The sequence below is a fragment of the Exophiala viscosa genome (genome assembly GCF_022695815.1).
Source record: "Exophiala viscosa unplaced genomic scaffold EDD37scaffold_11, whole genome shotgun sequence".
Lineage (NCBI taxonomy): Eukaryota > Fungi > Ascomycota > Eurotiomycetes > Chaetothyriales > Herpotrichiellaceae > Exophiala > Exophiala viscosa.
The window spans coordinates 248,546-270,332 of record NW_026944363.1 but is presented as its reverse complement, the minus strand read 5'-3'; the positions used below and the strand labels follow the sequence as shown (position 1 = coordinate 270,332).

The following is a 21,787-nucleotide window of genomic DNA, read 5'->3' as shown; positions in this document are numbered from 1 at the left end:
TTAAGGAGATGAAATGTCACCGATACGGCCTTGGCATGAAGCCATCGTGATATCATCTAAACTTTTCAACATAACATAACCATCCTCGACATCTTTATGGCGTGCCGGGTTGAGTCTGGCCAAATGCTTCAACAAAACCGTTGACGGTAAGACGCCGGCTATCAGTACATGCCTCTACAAATTGTGTAGCCCACATGAGGGTTCCACGAGCGACCGCCCATTCACCTAAACGCGGATTGACCGGAAGTTCCCCGAGATGCGTGTGTCTGCTACAAATGCTACAAGGAATCTTGCGATCTCCAGTCGCACGTACTGCAGTCTGCTGGGCGACAAAGTGATGCTTGGACAACCTCCATAGATGAAGCTTCTACTGCGCCAACATCGAAGCGCCAAAGTCAGGCATGGCGCTGCAAAGATATCCTAGGCGGAAACGACGGCGTCAAGATTCGTCCGACAACGAGCTCCACATTGAGGAGATTTCTCCCGACGACATGGGCTATGACGGCGATGTCGAAGGTATCGAAGTCCTCCAACCCGATCAGTACGAAGATGCCGATTCGGGATCCGAAGACAAGAAGACTTCGAGACGTTTATGGCCAGACTCAGACGACGAGCTGGCGGGCAGACTACGGAGGCTGTCCTGTGATATCCAGGGCTCAGCATCGCGGCGACGTGACGAGACCGATCGCGGACAGAAGCGTCGCTCCCAGGAAGTGGAACATGACGTGGATGATAATGAGCACTTGGCCAAACGTGCCGAAATCGAGGTTTCTGAGCTTGTCGATGGCCAGCCCGAGCAGAGACCGATCAAGCGAAGGAAGAAGCGACCCGACAAGTTGATTCAAACGAACCGTGGAGCTAGGAAGCAGTTGATGGCAGCATGGTCCGACAGCTCGGACAAGACAGAAGACCACGAAGCAGGAATGGAATCGTCGAACTCGGGAACTCCTAACGTCCCGTCGACGCCTGCAGCACCAGCTGACCGAGATCGTGATGCCATGGACATTGGATGAACCTAGGACTTTCTTGTGAAGAGCCAGTATTGAATACAGTAGTAGAGCATGTTGGCATGTGAGGGGTTTCGATGACTGGATATGGCATAGTCATGTTTTACTAGTGCCGAGTGTACCTGACTAAATGACTCTAAATCGAGCACTAGCGTCAAGATACAAGGACGTCATCGCTTTAGAATGTGGAGAAGCATTCAAGCTGCTTCCCCGATGTCCTCAGAACTTCGACGACGGCGCATACTTCCACCTGTCACTTTGGTCAAGCTGACCTGGCCGTCCTTCTATTTCTATGTCATCGCTAGTCACAACTGCAATTTCCACCAATTCTTGCACATAAAAGGGCCAACATTTCTTCAGTATGCAAAGACGCTCCTCAGCGCGCATTGCCGGGAAGTCCTCCCAGGACTCCTCTGCTCCTCCTCAGCCAAAGCCATCGCCCGCGACTAATAAACGCAAGAATGGATCAAGCGGCACATCCCCAACCGCAAAGCGTGGGAAGAAGGGTGCTGAGCCTGAACAGAAGACTATAGAGGAGACTATGCAGAAGTGAGACCCTTTCGCCTCTGTCCATGGCCGCGCTTGTGCTAACAATGGGTATAGTGGCGGTGCCAACGAAGCTGATCAGGAGGAACCTGTGCCGACCAACGCCGAGCAACATACTAGTCAGGATCCTGCTCCAGAGCCTGAAAAGGAGGAAGAGAAGCCCGCGGCTGAGGACGAACCAACCGACGCTAAGAAAGAAGATGAGAAGCAAGAGGCTGAGCCACAGGCTGAATCGGATACTAAGATGACCAATGCGAGTGAAGAGCAACAAGAGGACAAAGAAGAACCAAAGAAAGAAGCAGAGCCCGAACCAGCGATTGAGAAGCAAGATGAAAAGCCTGCCGCGACGAACGGGGACGCCGTTGAGGCAGGCGCCCGTGAGGATGATGATGTCGCATCTAGTATCCTCGAGAAGGGCATCATCTACTTCTTCTTCCGAGCCAGGGTCAATGTGGAGGATCCTCAAGATGTCAATGACATTGCTCGAACATACATGGTATTGCGACCCATTCCTCTGGACGCGAAGATCGGCGATGGTCCCATCGGTGATCAGGGCAACTGCAGACTGTTGGCACTGCCTAAGAAAGTCCTTCCAGTCAGTGGCAAAGACAAATTTCTTGCGTTTGTTGAGAAGGCCAAAACCAGCTTTGATGACTTGAAAACATCCTTCTTGCAGGGGTCCGAGTATGAGACCAAGACGGCCGGAACCAGCCATTCACCTCCAGTAACTCCCCTTGCCGAGGGAGTATACGCAATCACATCTACTGGTCGCGAATCACATCTTGCCTATATCATCAATATTCCAAGCGAGCTTGGAGAGGTGCAGAAAGACCTGGGCTTACAAGAACGCGGAAGCTTTGCGGCCAGCGTCAAAAATCCAACAAAACCGTCTCCTAACAATGCAAGCCTTCCCAAAGGCCCAGAGTACCCACAAGAAGTTCTCGACGAGTTCCGAAGTCTGCGCTGGAAGCCCTTGGAGCCAAAATTGCTAGACTACGACAACGCGCAATTCCTGTTGATCGGCGAGTCTGCTGACAAGGCACTCGAGCAGCGGCCCAAGGATGAGCGAGAAGGCAATGCTCCTCCACAAGAAGAAATGGAAAAGTTAGAGGACGAGGATGAGATCAGAATCAAACATTTGAAAGGTAAGTCCTCGTGCCACGAACGATCGGTTCATACTGCTAACGCGGAACTTCAGGAGATGACTCTGTCTTTGTGGACCTTGGTATCACAGCGAAAGACTTTCCCAAGGTGCCATCGACATGGTAAATATGATTATTTCCCGTGAGGCGGCTTGTGTACATATATGTTTTTCATTCGCTTGATGTGTTCAGACGCCCGATAAATCGGTTCCCAAAAGTTTGCAGCTGTATGTAGTATGATATAAAAGTCGTGTACGAGGTGTATGTTTGATTCCTATACCTCGGTCGATTTCCATAAGCCGCTCCAATTCTGAGCAGTGTTCTCCATTCATCGAGAACCTCCACTCCACAGTTTGGGGTTCACAGTGGGGCTTGTTGATGGTATATAAGAACACTAAGAGATACCAGGACGGCCACTGTCCGGTCGACGGAATTTCATCTCTATGATTTCCAGGGAGACCCTTGAGAAGTTTGGAATTCACACCGCCGAACATGGCCATATCAGCCCTTGACTCGCGCGTGTTCCGCAACCTCTTCGGCACACAGGAGATTCGCGACATCTTTACCGATGAAGCATACGTGCGCCAAATGATTGCTACAGAAGCCGCGCTTGCCCGCGCCGAATCTGCAGTCGGCGTGATCCCGGCTGAAGCGGGCGCTGTAATAACACAGGCTCTCGAGAACGTGAAGATTGAGTAGGTAATTATATTCTATTCACACACAAGCGATATCTTCCGCATGGGTGATCTACTAAGCTATAGTCTGGAGGTACTAACGGCTTGGTCTTACAGTTTCGACCGACTCTCCCGCGAGACCGAGATCGTCGGATACCCCGTTCTGCCTCTTGTGCGACAACTCGTCGAGCAAACACCCGAGGATATGGCGAAGTACATCCACTGGGGCGCAACGACGCAGGACATCATGGACGATGCGTCGATCCTGCAGATCCGCGAGGGCCTCACACTCATCAAACGCGAAGTGGAGAGGCTGGTCGGCGTTCTTAGAAGGCTCGCCAAAGAGTATCGCGATACGTGAGTGCCCCAAAATACTTACCTGACCGACAGGTCGGGCATGCCTTTGTGCATTTCTGACGAGATAAAGACCAATGGCAGGTCGAACACATCTTCAGCACGCACTCCCCGCAACCTTCGGGTATAAATGCGCGGTGTACCTGTCCAGTATACTGCGCCATCAGGAACGTCTCGCGGAGATCGAGAAGAGGTGCCTTCTCGTGCAGTTCGGTGGGGCGGCAGGTACGCTCGCTTCACTGGGTACAGGGGACGAAGGAGTTCGGGTTCGCGCACAGCTCGCGAAAGAACTTGATCTCGCGGATCCGCCGATAACGTGGCACGTTGCGCGGGATAATATCGCTGAGATACTTAACTTCTTGGCATTGATAGGTGGATCGCTGGGCAAGATCGCGTACGATGTGATGCTCATGTCGTCGAATGAGTTGGGAGAGGTGGCGGAGCCATTCGTCCCACACAGGGGTGCGTCGTCGACAATGCCGCAGAAACGAAATCCAATTTCAAGTGAGGTCGTGCTGGCGGCGTCGAAGCTATTGCGTGCTAACGCGGGCTTGGGTCTTGACGCGATGGTTGCTGACTTCGAGCGTGCTTCGGGACCCTGGCATCTTGAGTGGGTTGCTATCCCAGAGGCTTTTGTTTTGTGTGTAGGCGCCTTGCATCAGACGAACTTTGCGCTGGGTGGGCTGGTTGTTAATGTTGGGGCAATGCATGACAATCTGCATTCGACGAGGGGGTTGATTGTGGGCGAGGCGGTGATGATGGGTTTGGCGCCGTTCATTGGCAGACAGAAGGCGCATGATGTTGTGTATGAGGCTTGTCGGACGGCCATTGAGGAGGGGAAGTCGTTGTTTGATGTCCTCAAGACAAATGCGGATTTGATGGCGGACCTTGATGAGAAGCGTGTTGCTGAGTTGTGTGATCCATTGAATTACCTTGGGGCGAGTCAGATCATGGTCGATCGAGTACTGGAAGAAAGTACATGAAATCGTTTGCGATCACCGCATTTTCACGACAAGACTTTGGGGAGAAGACTGAAAGAGGCATGCGAAAGCAATTAATAGGCACATTTTAGCCCCATGGTCGGGCCGAATGCAATTTGGGGCAGGAGGTGCGTATTTTTGGTATATGGGAATGTTCAAAGCTTGAATTTGTAGACAACAAAAGATGGACCACTGCATCCATTGCCCCGAAGGACTAATGCGCGGTGAGTAGCGTGTCAGAAGGTGTTTGATCTTCTTTGCACCAAAATAGGCCTATATCCTGGATAATATCCAATCGCGAAGAGAGGAGGGATAAAGGCCAGAGTGTTGGCAAAGGTCTGCAGGGACTTGAGAATCCCGCAATTGGGGCAAGAAGGGTTCGGTGCAGTGAAAGCAAGTAAAGGAAAAGGTTGGTTGAGGAATCTGATTCATTTTTTCATGTGCTTGACATGATCATGGGTATCATCACACTATGTGTGTTCGTTTTGAGCCTCCTCAGCAGTGAAAAATGTCTACTCTTCGGGAACTGTAGAGTGTTAGCGGCTGTCCGTGCAGATATCTTCATGATGCATACCCTCAACGTTTCCCTCTTTAATCTCGTCGCTAAGCTCCTTAGGTGATCGGCCGTCAACCTGGCAGCCAACACTGAAGCATGTTCCGAGGATCTCCAACACGGTTCCTTTCAGCCCACGGGCAAGAGACTTGTTAGCACCGCGCATGGTGCGGGCAATCTCGACGACTTCATCGAGAGGAATGGACTTGGAGTGCTTGATGTTCTTCTCCTTCTTTCGGTCCCGGGGAGGTTCCTTGAGGGCTCTGATGACGAGGGAAGAAGCGGAGGGAACGACGGAGACAGCGGCTTGTCGGTTTTGGATGGTGAGCTTGATGGTGACACGGAGACCTTTCTGCGGTCATATCAGCAAGCCGTTTTTTGGCCGATCAGAACTTGTACGCACCCAGTCACCAGTAGCCTTCGCAATATCTTCACCGACCTTCTTGGGCGACAGACCGAGAGGACCGATCTTGGGAGCGAGGGTTGCTGAAGAACCAACCTCACCACCGGTGGCACGGAGGTGGCTATGAAATTTGTTAGCCTTGGACTAAACAACACTGTGCGGAATGTCCTTACATGATCTTCACCTCATTGGGATCTAACTTGGGAGCTGAAGAAAAAACATATTAGCCGGCGCGCCTTTTCTTCTCAAGAAGACGATACTTACGCATGGCGAGTGCGAAAGGTAGTCTGTCTTTCTCGAGGTGTTGGAAGGTTGTCTTGACTCGTCGAAACAACAAATTCAGAATTGCGATTCGCAGGTTCCGAGTTGAATTTGGGACTTTTTTGCCAAGCACGCCAAGATGTGTGGTGCTGACACGTGATGTGCTTAGTCAGATGCTGAATGACCTCGGGATAGACAGGGTTAATCTATTCTATTGGTCTACCATCTCGAGATCGTTAGTCCTTCCAAACGTCCGAAGAAGCCTCAGCCCCATGCCACGAATCGACCTTGCTCTAATTGTAGATGCAACCATGTCGATGTGATGAAGCGCACCAATGGCGAGATTGATCAAACATGTGAACGGCGGCCGCCGCCTCCACGTCCAAGCCGAAGTAAGGCCTGTAAGTAAACATGAACGGTTCGCGTACCGGACGACTCGAACTGACTTCTACAGGTACCGAATGTCGTAGGCACAAGATCAAATGCGAGTACAAAGAAGGCGAGCCATCATGCTCCAAATGCCTTCGCAGCGGGATCGAATGCATACCCCACGATCTCGGTCAGAAATTCCAGGAAGAGGACGCCTCGTAAGTATGCCTTTAAGCAAGTTGTGTACTACGCTGAACTTCATGGTAGATGGAAAGCTCAGATGAAGACCGAAATCCACCAAATGCAGATTGCCATAAAGCAGCTTTTACGGCATAACCAACTGCCTGAATTCTCCGCGTACCCAGTCGAGCCCAGCCCGATAGATCCAACTTCCGCTGTGGTCGTCCCACCCATGGACATGACTCGCGATAACTCCCAGGAGCCTCAATCTCGTGACGACACAGGTCTTGTGCCAGCACCGATGAGCAGCTTGTATGACCTGACCCGAATCAAGAATTTACGCAGCTACGTGCTATCAAAGCCCAGTGCGAGTATGATCGATGATGATTTTATCTCACAAGGGATCATATCATTTGAGGACGCCCACCGTCTGTTCACGCATTATATGCAGAACAGCAATCAGCTTTTGTGGGGCGGGATCCTTTTACCTCATCAAGATTTGAACTCGGTCAGAAGCTCTTCAACTATGCTCGCCGCTGCTATTCTCACTGTGGCTGCCTTGCATATGCCCGAACGTGATGGCCTTCTCCAGAAATGTTACAGCAGTTTTGTGTCTCTAGTCAGCAATACCTGCCTTTCTCGACATCACACACTTGACGACATACGCGCACTTTGCCTTGGAGCGTTCTACCTCTCAAATCTTAGCTGGAAGCTATCAGGTCAAGCTGTGCGGCTTGCCACCGAGATGAATCTTCACCAATCGTTTCACAAGCTTAGTCGAGGCCAAAGGGATCAGCATGAATGTGTAAGACTATGGTATACCCTCTATGTCTGCGAACATCATTTCAGCATTGCCTATGGACGACCTCCGATAATTGGTGAAGACTTGGCAGTCAGAAACCTTGAGACATTCCTGGAGCAGCAAGATGCTGTTCCTGGGGACATCAGGATATGTGCTCAAGTCGCACTTTTCAAGATTCTGACCCAGGCCTACTACGAATTTGGAAGTGACCAGCAGCAGAAGTTAGGCGAGCATGATTTTGAGCGGCTACGATTTTTCAACCTCGCCATTGAACAGTGGAGACTTACGTGGCAACCCAGATCAGCGGATAGCGATGGCATTGGGTCGTACCCATCTAAAGGCGTTGTGTTGTACTATCATTTTGCGCGCTTTCAACTGAATTCGCTAGCACTAAGAGCAGTTACCGAGTCGAACGCGACGTCCTTCGAGCCTTTGTCCTATGATCGACGTGAAGCCGCCAATATCGCGATAGCTGCTGCAACCAGTACGCTCACGCTGATCCTGGAAGAAGGCGATCTCCGAAGAGCCTTGTCGGGTGTGCCCATCTTCACACACGCAATGGTTGCATTTTGCAGTACCTTCCTGTTGAAAATGGCCATGAGATGGAGCAGCAATGCTGTTCTTACACCAGGGCATTGGCACGCAGACGCTTCAAGCTTGGGGCTCAATTTCAACAGCAACCAGGTCATATTGCTCATACGACAATCAGCTGACTTGTTAGCTCATATCTCTGGGCAACTAAACGAAAAGCACCTGACGAGACACATCGTCTCGGGCATTCGCTACCTTTTGAAGAATTTTGCCACAGAGTCGGACAATCCTAGCGACGAAGCCTCCGGTCCTTATTTCTATGAGCATACGTCTGCGCAGCCGTTCCATGGAAACCTCAATACTTCTATGAATGCCCCAGGAACCGTCAACGAAAACTACAATTTCTATGATCTGGTTGGCTCGTATGGGTTTGGGTTTGACGAATCTTACCTGGGCCAGGTTGCGGCCCAAGATCCCGACTTATGGTCCTATCCATAACGCATTCCAATCAATATAGGATTTAAAAGTGGCTTCCAGCTCCTTGTAGAACGTGGTACGGCTATGCAACGCTTGATGCTCACACAGCATGCTGTTCCCGGCTACCAACAGGAATCCAGACACAAGCATTGTCCATCACAGTCTAGCCTTCACTGGAAGCGCCATGGGTGAGGCTTCAATTGTTCTAGTCACCAGGTGATTGATGTCACAGGTATTCAGAAGGCCAGGGTGAGCTTGATCAAGACTGGTTATTCCCACCAAACGCATGGCAGTTTCGAGCTCATCCTTCATTACTGGGAAAGACTAGTCAGCCACGACGAACTCTTGATAACATGACTGGGATTGAACTCACTGCCAATAAACTGTTCAATGCCCTCCTGACCATAGTTCAGCGCATAGAGGAATGGCCGCCCCATGCCCACTACCTTTGCTCCTAGACACAGCGCTTTCAGGATGTCGGTGCCCCGGCGAATGCCAGAATCGACATATACTTCGACTTGTTCGAAAAGTTCTGGGTGATGTTGTCGAATCTCCATCAACGTGAGTATGGAAGGAGGGGAACTATCTTGCAATCAGTCTCGGCAGCCAGTTTCCAGCAACTTGAACCTACGTATCAAGACTCCTGCCACCATGGTTGCTGATGAAAATACCATCGACACCGTATTGCGCGGCTAGTATTGCATCCTCGACTGTTTGAATGCCCTTGAGTACAACTGGAAGCTTTGTCGATCTCCGCAGCCATTCCAGATCGTCCCAGTTGAGGGTTGCGTCAATGTATGCGCCCATTGTACGGCCTAACCCACCTCCTTTCGAATCATTCGACGCGGATGCACCGGTCATGGGAGCGTATGCAACAAATCCTCGGTCCACCGGGACACGTTCGTCCGCTTCTCTTTTTCCAGGTACTGGTGCATCCACTGTGACGAAAACCGCTCGAATCCCACACTCTTCCGCTCGCCTCAGCAATGCTTCTGATGACGCTCGATCCTTGTTGACATAAAGCTGCAAGAAGAAAGGGCTTTTGGTGCCGCATGCAACGATTTCAGACACGTCGTAGGAGGCGTTGGATGATATCTGAACGGTTGAATGTCAAAATATGGAGCAAGAAGACATTTTTGGAACACGTACGCACTGCCCGATGCCGAACCTGGAGCAACCTCTAGCAATAGCTAGCTCGCCGTCAGGATGCACCAGTTTCGCCATTGCGGCTGGACTGACAAAGAAGGGTAACGCGACATCACAACCCAGGATTTTGCTCCTGGTGTTGACCTCTCTGACATTCCTCATAACCCTTGGTCGGAACCATATTCGATCATAAAGGGTTTTGTTCGTTTTGCGAGTAATCTCATCAGTGGCCGCCGAGGAATAAAAAGCCCAGGTCTTCTTGGACAGAGACCGAGACGCGGTTTCCTCGAAATCGTAGCTGCTAATCAAGCTCAATAGTGGAGGCCGTGATATTGCTGACTCTGCTTCCATGCCTTTTGGTATATCCCGACGTCTGTCACTCTAAAGGCTGCGCTGCTTTATCTCGAGAAACGACATGAGTGAGGATGTGCTGAGTTTCCCTCTTACCCATATATGCACTCTGCGTTGAGTTTGTTCACCTACGGACATCTTTGCGATACTTCACTGCGACAACGGACGTCGGGCGACCCCAAAATATCTGAATCTCCTGCCATGATAGTATGATTCAGGCCAGTCGGACTGCCCTCCATGGACGTCGTTGGAGCACGAATGCCCCAAACCCAGTGCGGTGACACATGGATTTAGGTTCAATGCCCAGCTCTACTATACTAACTCTTTCCAATAGGGGCTGGTCTTTGGCGGCTTGGGCCTGGTTGCGCTATTCGTGAGTAGCCTTGCTGGGTATCGGAAAGAATCCGATCGGTGTCTACGCCGAATCCACATTTGCCATCGGCGTTGGACAACACCTGTCCGCGCGATGTTTTGCAGTCCAGCGCCAAGTCCGGCCCCCTAAACAATTCCAGTCTATTGCGCGGACAGTGGCCGATAGGCAAACTCGGTGCTAGTCTGAAAGACACCTTTGTGTCGTGAAACCATTGTGAAAACAGCAATGCTACAGTAGAGAGCTGACTGCTGACTTCGAGATCCTGACGAGACAGCAAGGGTACCTTACTGTGCTCGCTAAGCCCGCCGTTCTGTCTCTTCATCTCTGCCGCTCGACTGCCATTCCCAGTATACTGTTGAGCTGCTGAGCAATCGAAGCATCCAACATGCGCATCCTCATTACTGGTGCCGCTGGATTCATCGGTCAGCTTCTGGCAGAAAAGCTTCTCAATGACGAGGATGGCAGGTATTCATTGATCCTCACCGATGTCATCAAGCCGCCTATTCCTCCCAATGTCAAGTGGCCTGAGAAAGCGAAATCTATTGTCGCAGACTTGTGCACCGATGCCAGCTCCGTTGTGGATAAAGGGCTAGATGCTGTTTTCGTGTTTCATGGGATCATGTCCTCAGGAGCTGAGTTGAATTTTGAACTGGGTTAGTGCTGAAGACATCTGTTTGTGATGCGATCGACTTAACAACTTCCTTGGACAGGCATGAAAGTCAACTTCGACGCAACACGCATTCTGCTCGATACTTTGCGCAAGTATTGCCCTGGCGTCAGGGTAATCTATGCCTCGAGCCAGGCTGTCTACGGTGGAGATGTCACTCAACCCGTCGATGAGACCATGGCAGCAACGCCTGAGACTTCATATGGAGCTGAGAAGATGATGTGCGAGTACCTCGTCAACGAATATACACGGCGCGTGTTCATCAATGGGTTCATCCTTCGATTCCCAACAGTATCCGTACGGCCTGGAAAGCCAACAGCCGCGGCGTCATCGTTCCTCTCTGGAATCATTCGAGAGCCCATGAATCACCAGGAATGTGTCATTCCAATCGAAGATCGGTCATTCCGACACTGGCTGTGCTCTCCTCGTGTGCTGGTCAGCAATCTCCAACATGCACTCACCCTGGCAGAGGATTCCATGCCGCGTTATAACAGAACTCTCAACGTTCCAGGTATTGGTGTGTCTGTGCAGGACATGATGGATTCTTTGGCCAGAGTCGGCGGACAAGACAAGCTTGCCTATTTGCGTGAGCAAGAGGAACCTAAGCTAAAGACCATTCTTTATTCGTGGCCGGCTGAATTTGACAACACTAAGGCTTTATCGTTGGGGTTCAACAGGGACACTTCTTTTGACGAAATTGTCAGAGATTACGCAAAGAGCCTACAGAAGTCGATATGATAGTCTTGGAATATGGGCACAGATGGATGATAAATGGTGGTTCCCTGACCCCTACTACTTGGGCGCCGGCAGAAATACCCTCCAGACTATAGCAGTACAATGCTGAGATGGCATATCCCTCCTCGGCAGCCTTTGACACCATCTTCCAGGCCATATTCCTTGAAAGATCCGGCAGTCTAGTGATCATCTGAGCAGATAAGAGGACGAATGCTCCACAAGAGAAACGTGCTGGTGTTCCCATGACCGTCGGTAGTAGGAGATAAGATTGATCTCAGGGAGTGATCCAAGCACGCCAAGAGGCTTTTGCATGGATTACGTCTGGTAATAGGGGTATAACGTCCCACTCTGGTTGGAGAAGCGGGAAAGCATTGCGGGACGTGTGCCTCAACCTCCCATGAGGTGGTTGACCTGTTCAGAGTCGGCGAAACTGCGAGTCAATCGGCGAGAGTCTCCGAGGCTTGGTGACATCTCTTGGCGACAAAGACCAGAATATGACGGGTTGTGGGAGAAGCGAGGTGGATCTACATCGGAAGTCTCGCCGAGATGCTTCGACGGCTCAACGACCCTGATAATGCATGCTATCTTGTGGTGTCGAGATAGTGGGTTAGGAGCGTCCCTGCCCCATATCCACAACCTCCAGACCTTCAACAGTTTCCTGCTCGAGACTCCGCTAGCCCGCACGGATGGCACTGACCTCGCAAGAATAAAACCCCGCGATTCCCCCAGAGCATAGTTCTCTTCATTCAGCAACTCAGCATCTTCACAGCTGGGCAAGAAAACGTGGGAGGCTTTCAACTCCCCTATCACCTCATCATTTTGATCAAATTGCTCCAGCCAACATGAACACCAATCCGAATGAGTATCCCAATTTGGGAGAGAAAGACTCGAGCCTAGAGAACGTCGAGGTAGCTGGCTACGTCGACGCCGATCTTCCCGATGTCTTGAGAAGCCTCTCCCAAGAGCAGCGTACAGCACTCGAGAAGAAACTTGTCCGCAGGATTGACCTCCGCAGTCTGCCAATCCTCATCATCCTCTTTCTGCTGAACATCCTGGACCGAAACGCCATTGCCAACGCTCGCTTGGGTGGGTTGGAAGACACCCTCAAGATTGACGACACCCAATATCAGACTGCAGTCATGGTCCTCTGGGCAGGTTATATCTCCATGATGGTGCCCTCAAACATGCTACTGAGTGTCTTCAAGCCAAGAATATACCTGCCGACCGTTGTTATCATTTGGGGCATTGTATCTGGTTCAACAGGCTTTGTCCAGAATTACACTGGGCTTGTGGTCCTGAGGTTCCTGGTTGGTGTGACGGAGGCACCGTACTTTGTCGGGTGAGTTCCAGCTATTCGATCGTCTGCACTATTCCCATCGCTGCCACCACCATCCTCTATTCATGCCGGCAGAGGCTAACATTGTATCGCAGATGTATCTTCTTCCTCTCATGTTGGTACACCAAGAGGGAGCTCCCCAGTAGAATCTCCATCTTCTATTCGGGCTATACGCTCTCCTCAGCCTTTGGCGGTCTCATTGCTGCTGGCATCATCGACGGCATGGATGGAGTAGGGGGCTATCGATCTTGGCGTTGGGTTTTTATCCTGGAAGGTGCTCTTACCATCGTGGTCGCCTGCCTCGGATACTTCCTCCTACCCAACTTTCCATCCAACACCCCTTGGCTGTCCGAGGAGGAACGTGCAATGGCTCAATACCGACTGTCCCGCGAGGCTGATGGAGAAGCCGATGAAGTCACGGAATCGGTCTTCGTTGGCTTGAAACAAGCTCTTTCCGATCCCAAGGTATATCTGCTCATCTTCATCCAGACTGCCTCTGTTGTGGGGATGAGCTTCACATACTTCTTCCCCTCTATCGTCAAAACCCTTGGCTATGGTAAGGTGGTAACGCTGTTGCTGACCGCTCCACCTTACTTTGCTGCGTTCCTGTTCTCCCTCCTCAACTCGTGGCACTCGGGAAAGACCCACGAGCGATGCTTCCATATCGTGGCCGCATGCTGCATTTCTGCTTGCGGACAGATCATCTCCATGTCGACCCACGTCCTGGGAGCTCGCTACTTTGCCATGTTTCTACAGGCAATGGGCGCGTTCTCCGCTTTCCAAATCATTCTCTCTTGGGTCTCGTCCACCATTCCGCGACCAAAGGCCAAACGAGGCATTGCATTGGCCTTGGCAACTGCCATTTCGAACGCAACAAACATCAGCACTGCTTACCTCTATCCATCTTGGAATGCTCCGTACGTTTTCCATTCAGGGTCATGTCGGGTAACATAACTAACTTTATCCCAGACTCTACAGGATGGGATGCATCGTGCTTACTGTAGCACTGCTCTGCTGTGCCGCCTCAAGCCTCATCCTACGTTTCTGGTTGCGAAGACTGAACCAAAAGGCTGACCGCGCCGCGGGACATGAAGGAGTCGACAACGGCGCCGGCTTGTTGTTCAGATATGTCTTGTAGTGCTGGTATGTGGTTCGTACCAAGGATAGTCAGTATCCGTTGGATTGGACGGCTGTCTGATACTGAGCACCGGTTGTCCCACGCTGTAGACGACGGACTCCATAGAAATATCGAGCACTCATATCCGTTTGAGCCCGACGGACTCCCAAAGTCAGACTGTGCCACTTTTTCTGCAAATAGGCTTGCCGTAATCCCTAATCCAGTGGTTTTGTCCCAACACACCTAAAGCAGGCACGTGAGCAGGGCGTATTTCTACGGTGGACCAGAGACGACAGTTTGTGGATGGCAATCATGGTTTGGCACGGAGTACTAACAATCTCTACCATCAACATCGACTCCGAGCTCTATCTACTCGTCCTCGGTCATCTCATTGCCTTGCTCCTAGTATTCGGTCCCTCATCTACTTTTAGCTGGAACCAGACACAGCAAGCCTAAATCCGTTAGCACAAACAAACTCGTGAGGAATCGGACGGACTTACTTCATGAGATGATCCATGAAAGTCTGCAAAGACACATCATCGGTGAAAATCGTCTGTGCGGTTTGCGAAACACCTCCATATCCTCCAGTGGCGTGAGTGGTCGATGGATTCAGTTTCGACAGGAGGAAACGAGCCTGGGAGCCTCCAGCGTCGCAAATAATAAATCTAGGCAAAGGGAAACGATCTTGAACCAATTCTCGAGCGTCCTCCTTTGGTGCTTCGAGAACAGCTTTGAAGTTCTCATAACCTTCCTGTTCGTGGTAGCCAGCTTTGCGCCACTCCGCCATCGTCTCGCCGTGGAAAATGAGGATCTGGAAGAACGTGTCGAGGAGGAGTATGGTTTGAGGCTGAATAGATGCAGAGTCAAGCAGCACCGGCATGCCACCCTCTTGCTCAAGACCATAAGAATCTAAGGTTGGCTGTATCATGATCAAAGAGTCGCCAACGTACTCATGGTTGAGCACGTGCCGGTAGAATGCAGTTTCATCTGGTGAATTGTTGAACACTTGTAAGAATTGCGATCGGCGAAGGTGGAACATAAATTGGGGATACAAAGTGAAGTTTTTGTCGAGTCGGAAGGAGGTGGGATCGTCTTTGCGGTAATCTGCATAGCGTGAGCAGAGTCGAATGAGCATTCGGTCGACCCATCTCAATACATCGGGACCATCGTCGACCTCGGCTTTGAAGACTGCAATCCTCGCCATGAGTACTGCAGCAGCTTCTTGGTCAAAGGATTGTGCCAAGGCTGGATCACCGGCAGGTCCACTAAGATTCCTTGCGACTGTCGTAACGCGCAGATGATACTGTCCAGAAGAGTGTTGATAGTAGGTCAAGAACTGCATCATGCCACGTTGCGGACCTTGTTGAACTGGTGTCGGGCCACCTTGATTGGCGACTTCAAAGTAAACACCATAACTCGATGTGGGATCGACACCACACATCTTCCAAAGACACGTGTTTCCAATGCCACATTCGGTCTCGCCAACAGAGGCTGACTTCTTGTTCTGTGATACAGCATGCCCAATAAGGCCAGTGACCTTGAGCTCTTTTGTCGTAACGACTTCAAGTGAGCCATTGAATCCCATAAGGAGGTTGTCATTCTCGTCCTTGTCGAAGACTCGTACGAACGACTGCTTGAACTGGGACGAAGTGAAGCTGTCTGTCAAGACCATATGGCCACCAGTGGAGTTCGCCAGACTCTTCATCTCGAGGAGACCAACTTGATCGAGGCAGCCGACATAGAGGTCAATGATGTGTCCGTTGTGAGCCGTTCGTTTGGCCAACGTCTCGTAGAACTTCATAGCCTTCTTGAAGTATTTGACATTATCACGATCAATGTCGTGATGTGATCGAATGGGTTCACGTAGCTCGGGACCAACCACAAGGCCGGGACCTTCTGTAGCCGCACCACCCGCAAAGAGCATTATTCTAGCTCCTGCATTTTGGAACGAGGTCTCCAACAAGCCCACAGCGATGCTCATAGCAACACCTGTCGCTCTTAGTGGACGACGGTCGTTTGCAACAGGCCACGGATCCTTCTGTAGCTGTTCAATCGCGTTTGTAATCTGAAATTCGGCTTGTTGAACTGGGAGGAGGAATCGAGCTGCCGGTCCCATTGGTGGAGGAGGTCGGCCTTGCTGCGGAGGAACGTTGGGTCTCAGTCCTGGGGCTGCGAGGCCGAGCATCTCTTGGACCTGCTTTGCGGCATAGTCTTTGCTCCCCCTGAACACGTATGACTTCTGGCACTCTGTATATCCTATCTCATGAACAGCGACGTTTGTGCCAAACGTGACCAATCCAACCAGTGCGTTCGCAGGAAGTAATGACAAGCTCATGACCAAGGTCTCCTTCAAGGCTTGCAGGCTGTCATCTTCTATCGCGGTATCGACGACATAGACGAAGATCGGCGGAGCTGGCGCAGGTCGAGCAAGTTGGTATTCAACTGTGGTGTTTAGACTGTGCATCTCTGGAGGGACGTTCTCGGCGCTGATATCTCCATAGTGACGAGGCAATTGATTTCTCTGCAGACAGAAGGGACATATCCATATCTTTGCCCGAACGTCAACATTCGCGAATGGATTGAGGACTGCTCGACAAGGAGGCTTGCAGGTAACAGGTTCGTAGTTCAGGAGAGGTTTGTTAAGCTCCTATGAGCACGTTAGCAAACATTTGTTGACTCTGCAGAGTTGCGCTTACCTTCAGAGGTGTGAGCATCACACTCAGAGGTACCACCAGTCTGTTCGCTTCCTACAAGCCGTCAGTCTCATTCTTGGATATGAACCCTAAACACCAACCATGCGCGACGATGGGATAATGTTCCAGCTGAGTCTGACGCCATCTCTATCCTCCACCTCCGCCCAATTGTCCTTAATCGCATCGTACTGTGCTTGATCCATCTTGGTATGTTCGTGACCCGGACCGGCTTCAACAGTGCATGCTGGAAGATGCAATGAGAGGTGGTGAAGGCGGCCGGAGAGGTCAAATTGATCGAAATGAGATTGTGCTTCTTAGGTAGAGCCTGCCCCGACGCAAGATGGGCTTGGAGTTTGTTAGTTGGCCTCTGGGAACTTGTATACGCGCTCGGCCACTCTGTCAAGTTTACTGTCAACTTGAGGAACCAAATGAAGTGGATGGTTCAGCCAAGTGCGCGAGAGCTCGCCGTACCTTCCGCACTCCGCACCTGCGGGCGGGCTACCACTAAATTCCCCCTGTCGCGGAGCCACGTTTACCATTTTGAAAGAGACAGACAACATTGTGAACGCGCCTTTATTCCTACGCACAGTTTACCTCGAGCAGTCAAGAGGCGTCCAATTTGATGATGAGCAGCCCTTGAGTTCGTCATTCTCCGCCTCACGACTTGCAATCCGCCGACATGGCGTCCCCTTCTATGCTCACAAAGGCAGGTCACCTCCGGACCTGACAATGCTACAACACTAACACGAGATGCAGTTCGAGAGCAAGAGCAGTCGAGCGAAAGGCCTAGCATTCCACCCGAAGCGACCATGGATCCTCGTCAGCTTGCACAGCAGCACTATTCAGTGAGATTCCCTCATCATAACTTCCCTGGTTCAGACTGACCGCATCTCGCAGGCTATGGGACTACAGGATGGGCACCTTGATAGACCGCTTCGAGGAACACGATGGACCAGTCCGCGGCATTGATTTCCACAAGACACAACCTCTCTTCGTTTCTGGTGGAGACGACTATAAGATCAAAGTATGGTCCTACCAAACCAGAAGATGTCTCTTCACTCTCAACGGTCACCTCGACTACGTTCGAACTGTCTTCTTTCACCATGAACTACCATGGATATTGTCGGCCTCGGATGATCAGACAATTAGAATTTGGAACTGGCAAAACCGGTCGCTAAGTACGTTCTCCAGTACTGTCTTCAGGCCGCGCAGCTAACAGGACTTCAGTCTGCACAATGACTGGTCACAATCACTATGCCATGTGCGCACAATTCCATCCCAAAGAAGACCTCATCGTATCGGCCTCCCTAGATCAGTCCGTTCGAGTATGGGATATCTCGGGTTTGCGCAAGAAGCAGTCCGCTCCGACTTCCATGAACTTCGAGGAGCAGATGGCACGAGCAAACCAACAACAAGCTGACATGTTCGGAAACACCGATGCCGTGGTCAAATTCGTCCTTGAGGGTCACGATCGTGGCGTGAACTGGGTCGCATTCCACCCTACCCTGCCATTGATCGTATCAGCTGGTGATGATCGCCTGGTAAAACTGTGGAGAATGAGCGAGACAAAAGCATGGGAAGTCGATACATGTCGTGGGCATTTCCAAAACGTGTCCGCGTGTCTGTTCCATCCACACCAAGACCTTATCTTGTCCGTCGGCGAAGACAAGACAGTTCGAGTATGGGATCTGAACAAGAGAACGTCCGTCCAATCTTTCAAACGAGAGAATGATCGCTTCTGGGTCATCGCCGCACACCCTGAAATCAATTTATTCGCTGCTGGACATGACAATGGAGTTATGGTCTTCAAGCTTGAACGGGAGCGACCTGCGTCCTCGATGTATCAGAATCAGCTGTTTTACATTACCAAGGACAAGCATGTCCGATCATACGACTTCACCAAGAATGTCGAATCACCATCATTGCTATCGCTTAGGAAGTTTGGCAGCAACTGGGTACCTCCCCGTACAATCTCCTACAATCCTGCTGAACGTTCGATCCTCGTCACATCGCCTTCAGACGGTGGCACTTACGAATTGATCGTTCTTCCACGGGATGGCACTGGCGCGTCAGACCCGACAGACGTCAAGCGTGGTTCAGGAAATGCTGCGGTCTTCGTCGCCAGGAACCGTTTTGCCGTTTACAATTCATCGACACAGCTCGTCGAGATCAAGGACTTGAGCAACTCAACCACAAAGTCCTTCAAAGCTCCGGCTGGCACGACCGACGTCACATATGGTGGCACTGGGTGTCTGCTTCTGCTGACACCAACCAATGTCGTTCTCTATGACATTCAACAGAAGAAACAGTTGGCCGAGCTTGGCGTGACCGGAGTGAAGTATGTGTCGTGGTCAAATGATGGGCTGTATGCAGCTTTGCTCAGCAAGCATAATGTCACCATTGTCAACAAGTCTCTCGAGCAAGTCAGCACCTTACACGAAACCATAAGAATCAAAAGCGCCACGTGGGACGACTCCGGGGTTCTCCTCTATTCCACCCTCAACCACATCAAGTACACCCTGCTCAATGGCGACAACGGCATTGTCAGAACACTTGATCAGACAGTCTATCTAGTCAAGGTCAAGGGTCGCAATGTTTACTGTCTCGATCGGGCTGCCAAACCAAAAATCCTCAACGTCGACCCCACAGAATATCGCTTCAAGTTAAGCCTAGTCAAGCGCAACTACGACGAAATGCTTCAGATCATCAAAAACTCCACTCTCGTTGGGCAGAGCATCATCTCTTACCTCCAGAAGAAGGGTTACCCCGAGATTGCTTTGCAGTTCGTACAGGATCCTCAGACAAGATTTGAGCTTGCGATTGAGTGCGGCAACCTGGAGGTTGCCACCGAAATGGCGAAAGAGCTTGACAGACCGAAGATCTGGACACGTCTAGGTGCTGAAGCATTGATCCACGGCAACCACCAAACCGTTGAGATGACCTACCAGAAATTACGCAACTTCGATAAATTGTCGTTCTTGTATTTGTGTACGGGTGATGAAGAGAAGCTGACGAGGATGGCCAAAATCGCAGAACATCGTGGAGATTTTGTCTCAAGGTTCCAAAATGCTCTTTATCTGGGCGATGTGGAGAGCCGCATACAAATGTTCAAGGAGATCGATCTATACCCACTTGCTTATCTGACTGCAAAATCACACGGCCTGACAGAAGAATGCCAGTCTATCCTCGAGCTTTCCGGTCTGACAGAAGACCAAATTTCCATGCCGGAGTCTGGGCAAAGCCTTACAACCCCGAAAGTCATCGTTCCGACATACAAGGCAAATTGGCCTGTCAAGGAAGCATCACATTCGTCATTCGAGAAGGCGCTACTTGGTGAAGTCGGCGTGGGCGGTGAGGACGAAGCAACACCTGATCTGTTGAATGAGGACCTCCCTGTGACTGCAGACGGGAATGGATTGGCCGCCGCAGAGGATGACGCCGACGCTGTCGAAGGTTGGGACATGGGAGACGACATTGGACTCGAAGCCGCTGGAAATGATTCAGAATACGTCAACGTCGACAATCCTGATGTCCCTGCCGAGGCTGCCGGACCTGGAAGCTCAGAAGCTGATATGTGGGCTAGAAACTCTCCTCTTGCGGCCGACCACGTCGCTGCTGGGTCTTTCGAAAGTGCCATGCAGTTGATGAACCGCCAAGTGGGAGCTGTCAACTTCGCCCCTCTCAAACCGAGGTTTTTGGAAATCTACCAAGCCTCAAAGACGTATCTACCCGCCAATGCTGGACTGCCCCCCATCTTGAACTATGTGCGCCGCAACATCGATGAGACGGACAACCGAAAGCTATTACCCGTTATCCCCGCAACCCTGGAGACTTTGAGCAACACTGACTTGCAAGAGGGTTACATTGCCATGCGGACGAACAAGTTAGAAAATGGTGTGGCTACCTTCAAGAACATTCTGCAGTCTCTCCTTGTCAATGTTGTGGGCTCCGAGGCGCAAGTCGACGAAGCCAAGGCACTCATCGCCAAGTCCATGGAATACACTCTTGCTATGAGTATCGAGCTTGAAAGACGCCAACTCGCAGCCACGGGTGGAGATTCAGAAGAACAACTGAAGCGACAATTGGAACTTTCAGCTTATTTCACCGTCCCTAAGATGGACGTTTCCCACCGACAACTGGCCCTAATGGCCGCCATGAAGTTAGCTTTCTCTAACAAGCAATTTTCGAGTGCTTTATCGTTTGCCAATCGCGTACTGGCCAACGGTGGTGCGCCGAAATTGGTTGAACAGGTCAGTACTTTTTGTCACTTTGGATTTCGGTCACTAACTATTTGCAGGCAAAGAAAGTCAAGCAACAAGCAGAACGATCTGGCTCCAGCGACAAGATTGATATCGAGTACGACCAGTTTGCCGAGTTCGACATATGCGCAGCTTCGTATACTCCCATATACACTGGTGCGCAGAGTGTTTCATGCCCACTCGATGGTGCAAAATACCAGAGCCAGTACAAAGGACAGGTCTGCAAGATTTGCGAGGTGTGCGAGATTGGTGCTGCAGCCAGCGGTTTGAGGCTTTGGGTTCGCGGGTTGTGAGGCCATGAGTGAGCCCACAGGCTAGTGAGGCTATGCTTAGATAATCTGTATGGAGAGGTTCGGTGCAAAATAGGTCTGCTTGAATGGATCACTGCCTGCAGGGTAAGAGCATAGGCGCCACATGGTTGTCTATCAGCAATAAAAATGTCATTTGCGGCTCAACGGGCCTGGGCGTCCACCTCAATGAAAGACTTTGCTTGAAGCTGATTATATCTCACGTATGTCTACGATCCGCTATTGTCGCCATTTGCCTGATCCCCCAGTCGGCTTGCCTCTATGGTGCATTGCAAACGTGTGAAGCGAATAACCCTACCATGGCGGCAACCACCGAGTGCCAGTGGTGCCAAATGATTGCGGGCCGGATGCCAAGAACCTGGCCTGACGTCGCATCTGTTGTTCCAGTGCTAGGAGCAACCTCCTGCTTTCCCTTCTTACTCCTGACGTCGAACAAACATGTCCTTTAGTTTTTGAACCTCTGTCATTGAGAAAGTCTCGTGGTCCTGAAGCACTGATGGAGGAGAATGCTTTTGATGGGGAA

The 21,787-nt window shown here is 51.0% G+C and overlaps 10 protein-coding genes across 10 annotated transcripts; 7 read left to right on the top strand and 3 right to left on the bottom strand.

The window, feature by feature from the left end:
- Window positions 1-15: 15 nt before the first annotated feature.
- On the top strand, window positions 16-1,197 carry EDD37DRAFT_639137 (uncharacterized protein). The gene has a single exon (XM_062817143.1). The coding sequence runs from the start codon at window positions 402-404 to the stop codon at window positions 1,011-1,013; it is 612 nt and encodes a 203-aa protein (XP_062666735.1). The 5' UTR covers window positions 16-401; the 3' UTR covers window positions 1,014-1,197.
- Window positions 1,198-3,125, top strand: EDD37DRAFT_639136 (uncharacterized protein). Its single transcript, XM_062817142.1, has 3 exons — window positions 1,198-1,556; window positions 1,611-2,698; window positions 2,752-3,125. The coding sequence occupies exons 1-3, from the start codon at window positions 1,369-1,371 to the stop codon at window positions 2,820-2,822; spliced, it is 1,347 nt and encodes a 448-aa protein (XP_062666734.1). The 5' UTR covers window positions 1,198-1,368; the 3' UTR covers window positions 2,823-3,125.
- EDD37DRAFT_639132 (3-carboxy-cis,cis-muconate cycloisomerase) lies at window positions 3,124-5,110 on the top strand. Its single transcript, XM_062817141.1, has 3 exons — window positions 3,124-3,390; window positions 3,487-3,726; window positions 3,797-5,110. The coding sequence occupies exons 1-3, from the start codon at window positions 3,188-3,190 to the stop codon at window positions 4,704-4,706; spliced, it is 1,353 nt and encodes a 450-aa protein (XP_062666733.1). The 5' UTR covers window positions 3,124-3,187; the 3' UTR covers window positions 4,707-5,110.
- On the bottom strand, window positions 5,111-5,998 carry EDD37DRAFT_639131 (60S ribosomal protein L12). The gene is made up of 5 exons (XM_062817140.1): window positions 5,924-5,998; window positions 5,833-5,866; window positions 5,660-5,780; window positions 5,278-5,608; window positions 5,111-5,229 (listed from the first exon to the last, which is right to left on the bottom strand). Exons 1-5 carry the CDS (start codon window positions 5,925-5,927, stop codon window positions 5,216-5,218), a joined length of 504 nt encoding a protein of 167 aa, XP_062666732.1. The 5' UTR covers window positions 5,928-5,998; the 3' UTR covers window positions 5,111-5,215.
- A 151-nt stretch (window positions 5,999-6,149) lies between these two features.
- Window positions 6,150-8,368, top strand: EDD37DRAFT_135429 (uncharacterized protein). The gene is made up of 2 exons (XM_062809480.1): window positions 6,150-6,507; window positions 6,557-8,368. The coding sequence occupies exons 1-2, from the start codon at window positions 6,332-6,334 to the stop codon at window positions 8,298-8,300; spliced, it is 1,920 nt and encodes a 639-aa protein (XP_062666731.1). The 5' UTR covers window positions 6,150-6,331; the 3' UTR covers window positions 8,301-8,368.
- A 67-nt stretch (window positions 8,369-8,435) lies between these two features.
- Window positions 8,436-9,776, bottom strand: EDD37DRAFT_653158 (cytochrome b2; the record flags this gene model as incomplete). The annotated part of the gene is made up of 4 exons (XM_062818527.1): window positions 8,436-8,593; window positions 8,653-8,861; window positions 8,911-9,374; window positions 9,429-9,776. The coding sequence occupies 4 exons, from the start codon at window positions 9,774-9,776 to the stop codon at window positions 8,436-8,438; spliced, it is 1,179 nt and encodes a 392-aa protein (XP_062666730.1).
- A 331-nt stretch (window positions 9,777-10,107) lies between these two features.
- Window positions 10,108-11,974, top strand: EDD37DRAFT_135184 (nucleoside-diphosphate-sugar epimerase). Its single transcript, XM_062809477.1, has 2 exons — window positions 10,108-10,802; window positions 10,860-11,974. The coding sequence occupies exons 1-2, from the start codon at window positions 10,535-10,537 to the stop codon at window positions 11,552-11,554; spliced, it is 963 nt and encodes a 320-aa protein (XP_062666729.1). The 5' UTR covers window positions 10,108-10,534; the 3' UTR covers window positions 11,555-11,974.
- On the top strand, window positions 11,975-14,480 carry EDD37DRAFT_135426 (retrograde regulation protein 2). Its single transcript, XM_062809479.1, has 3 exons — window positions 11,975-12,890; window positions 12,983-13,804; window positions 13,857-14,480. The coding sequence occupies exons 1-3, from the start codon at window positions 12,394-12,396 to the stop codon at window positions 14,023-14,025; spliced, it is 1,488 nt and encodes a 495-aa protein (XP_062666728.1). The 5' UTR covers window positions 11,975-12,393; the 3' UTR covers window positions 14,026-14,480.
- EDD37DRAFT_639127 (protein transporter SEC23) lies at window positions 14,212-17,108 on the bottom strand. The gene is made up of 3 exons (XM_062817139.1): window positions 16,799-17,108; window positions 16,701-16,751; window positions 14,212-16,651 (listed from the first exon to the last, which is right to left on the bottom strand). Exons 1-3 carry the CDS (start codon window positions 16,898-16,900, stop codon window positions 14,501-14,503), a joined length of 2,304 nt encoding a protein of 767 aa, XP_062666727.1. The 5' UTR covers window positions 16,901-17,108; the 3' UTR covers window positions 14,212-14,500.
- Window positions 17,109-21,459, top strand: EDD37DRAFT_639123 (coatomer protein complex, subunit alpha). Its single transcript, XM_062817138.1, has 5 exons — window positions 17,109-17,403; window positions 17,454-17,542; window positions 17,595-17,875; window positions 17,925-20,947; window positions 20,995-21,459. The coding sequence occupies exons 1-5, from the start codon at window positions 17,377-17,379 to the stop codon at window positions 21,247-21,249; spliced, it is 3,675 nt and encodes a 1,224-aa protein (XP_062666726.1). The 5' UTR covers window positions 17,109-17,376; the 3' UTR covers window positions 21,250-21,459.
- Window positions 21,460-21,787: the final 328 nt, after the last annotated feature.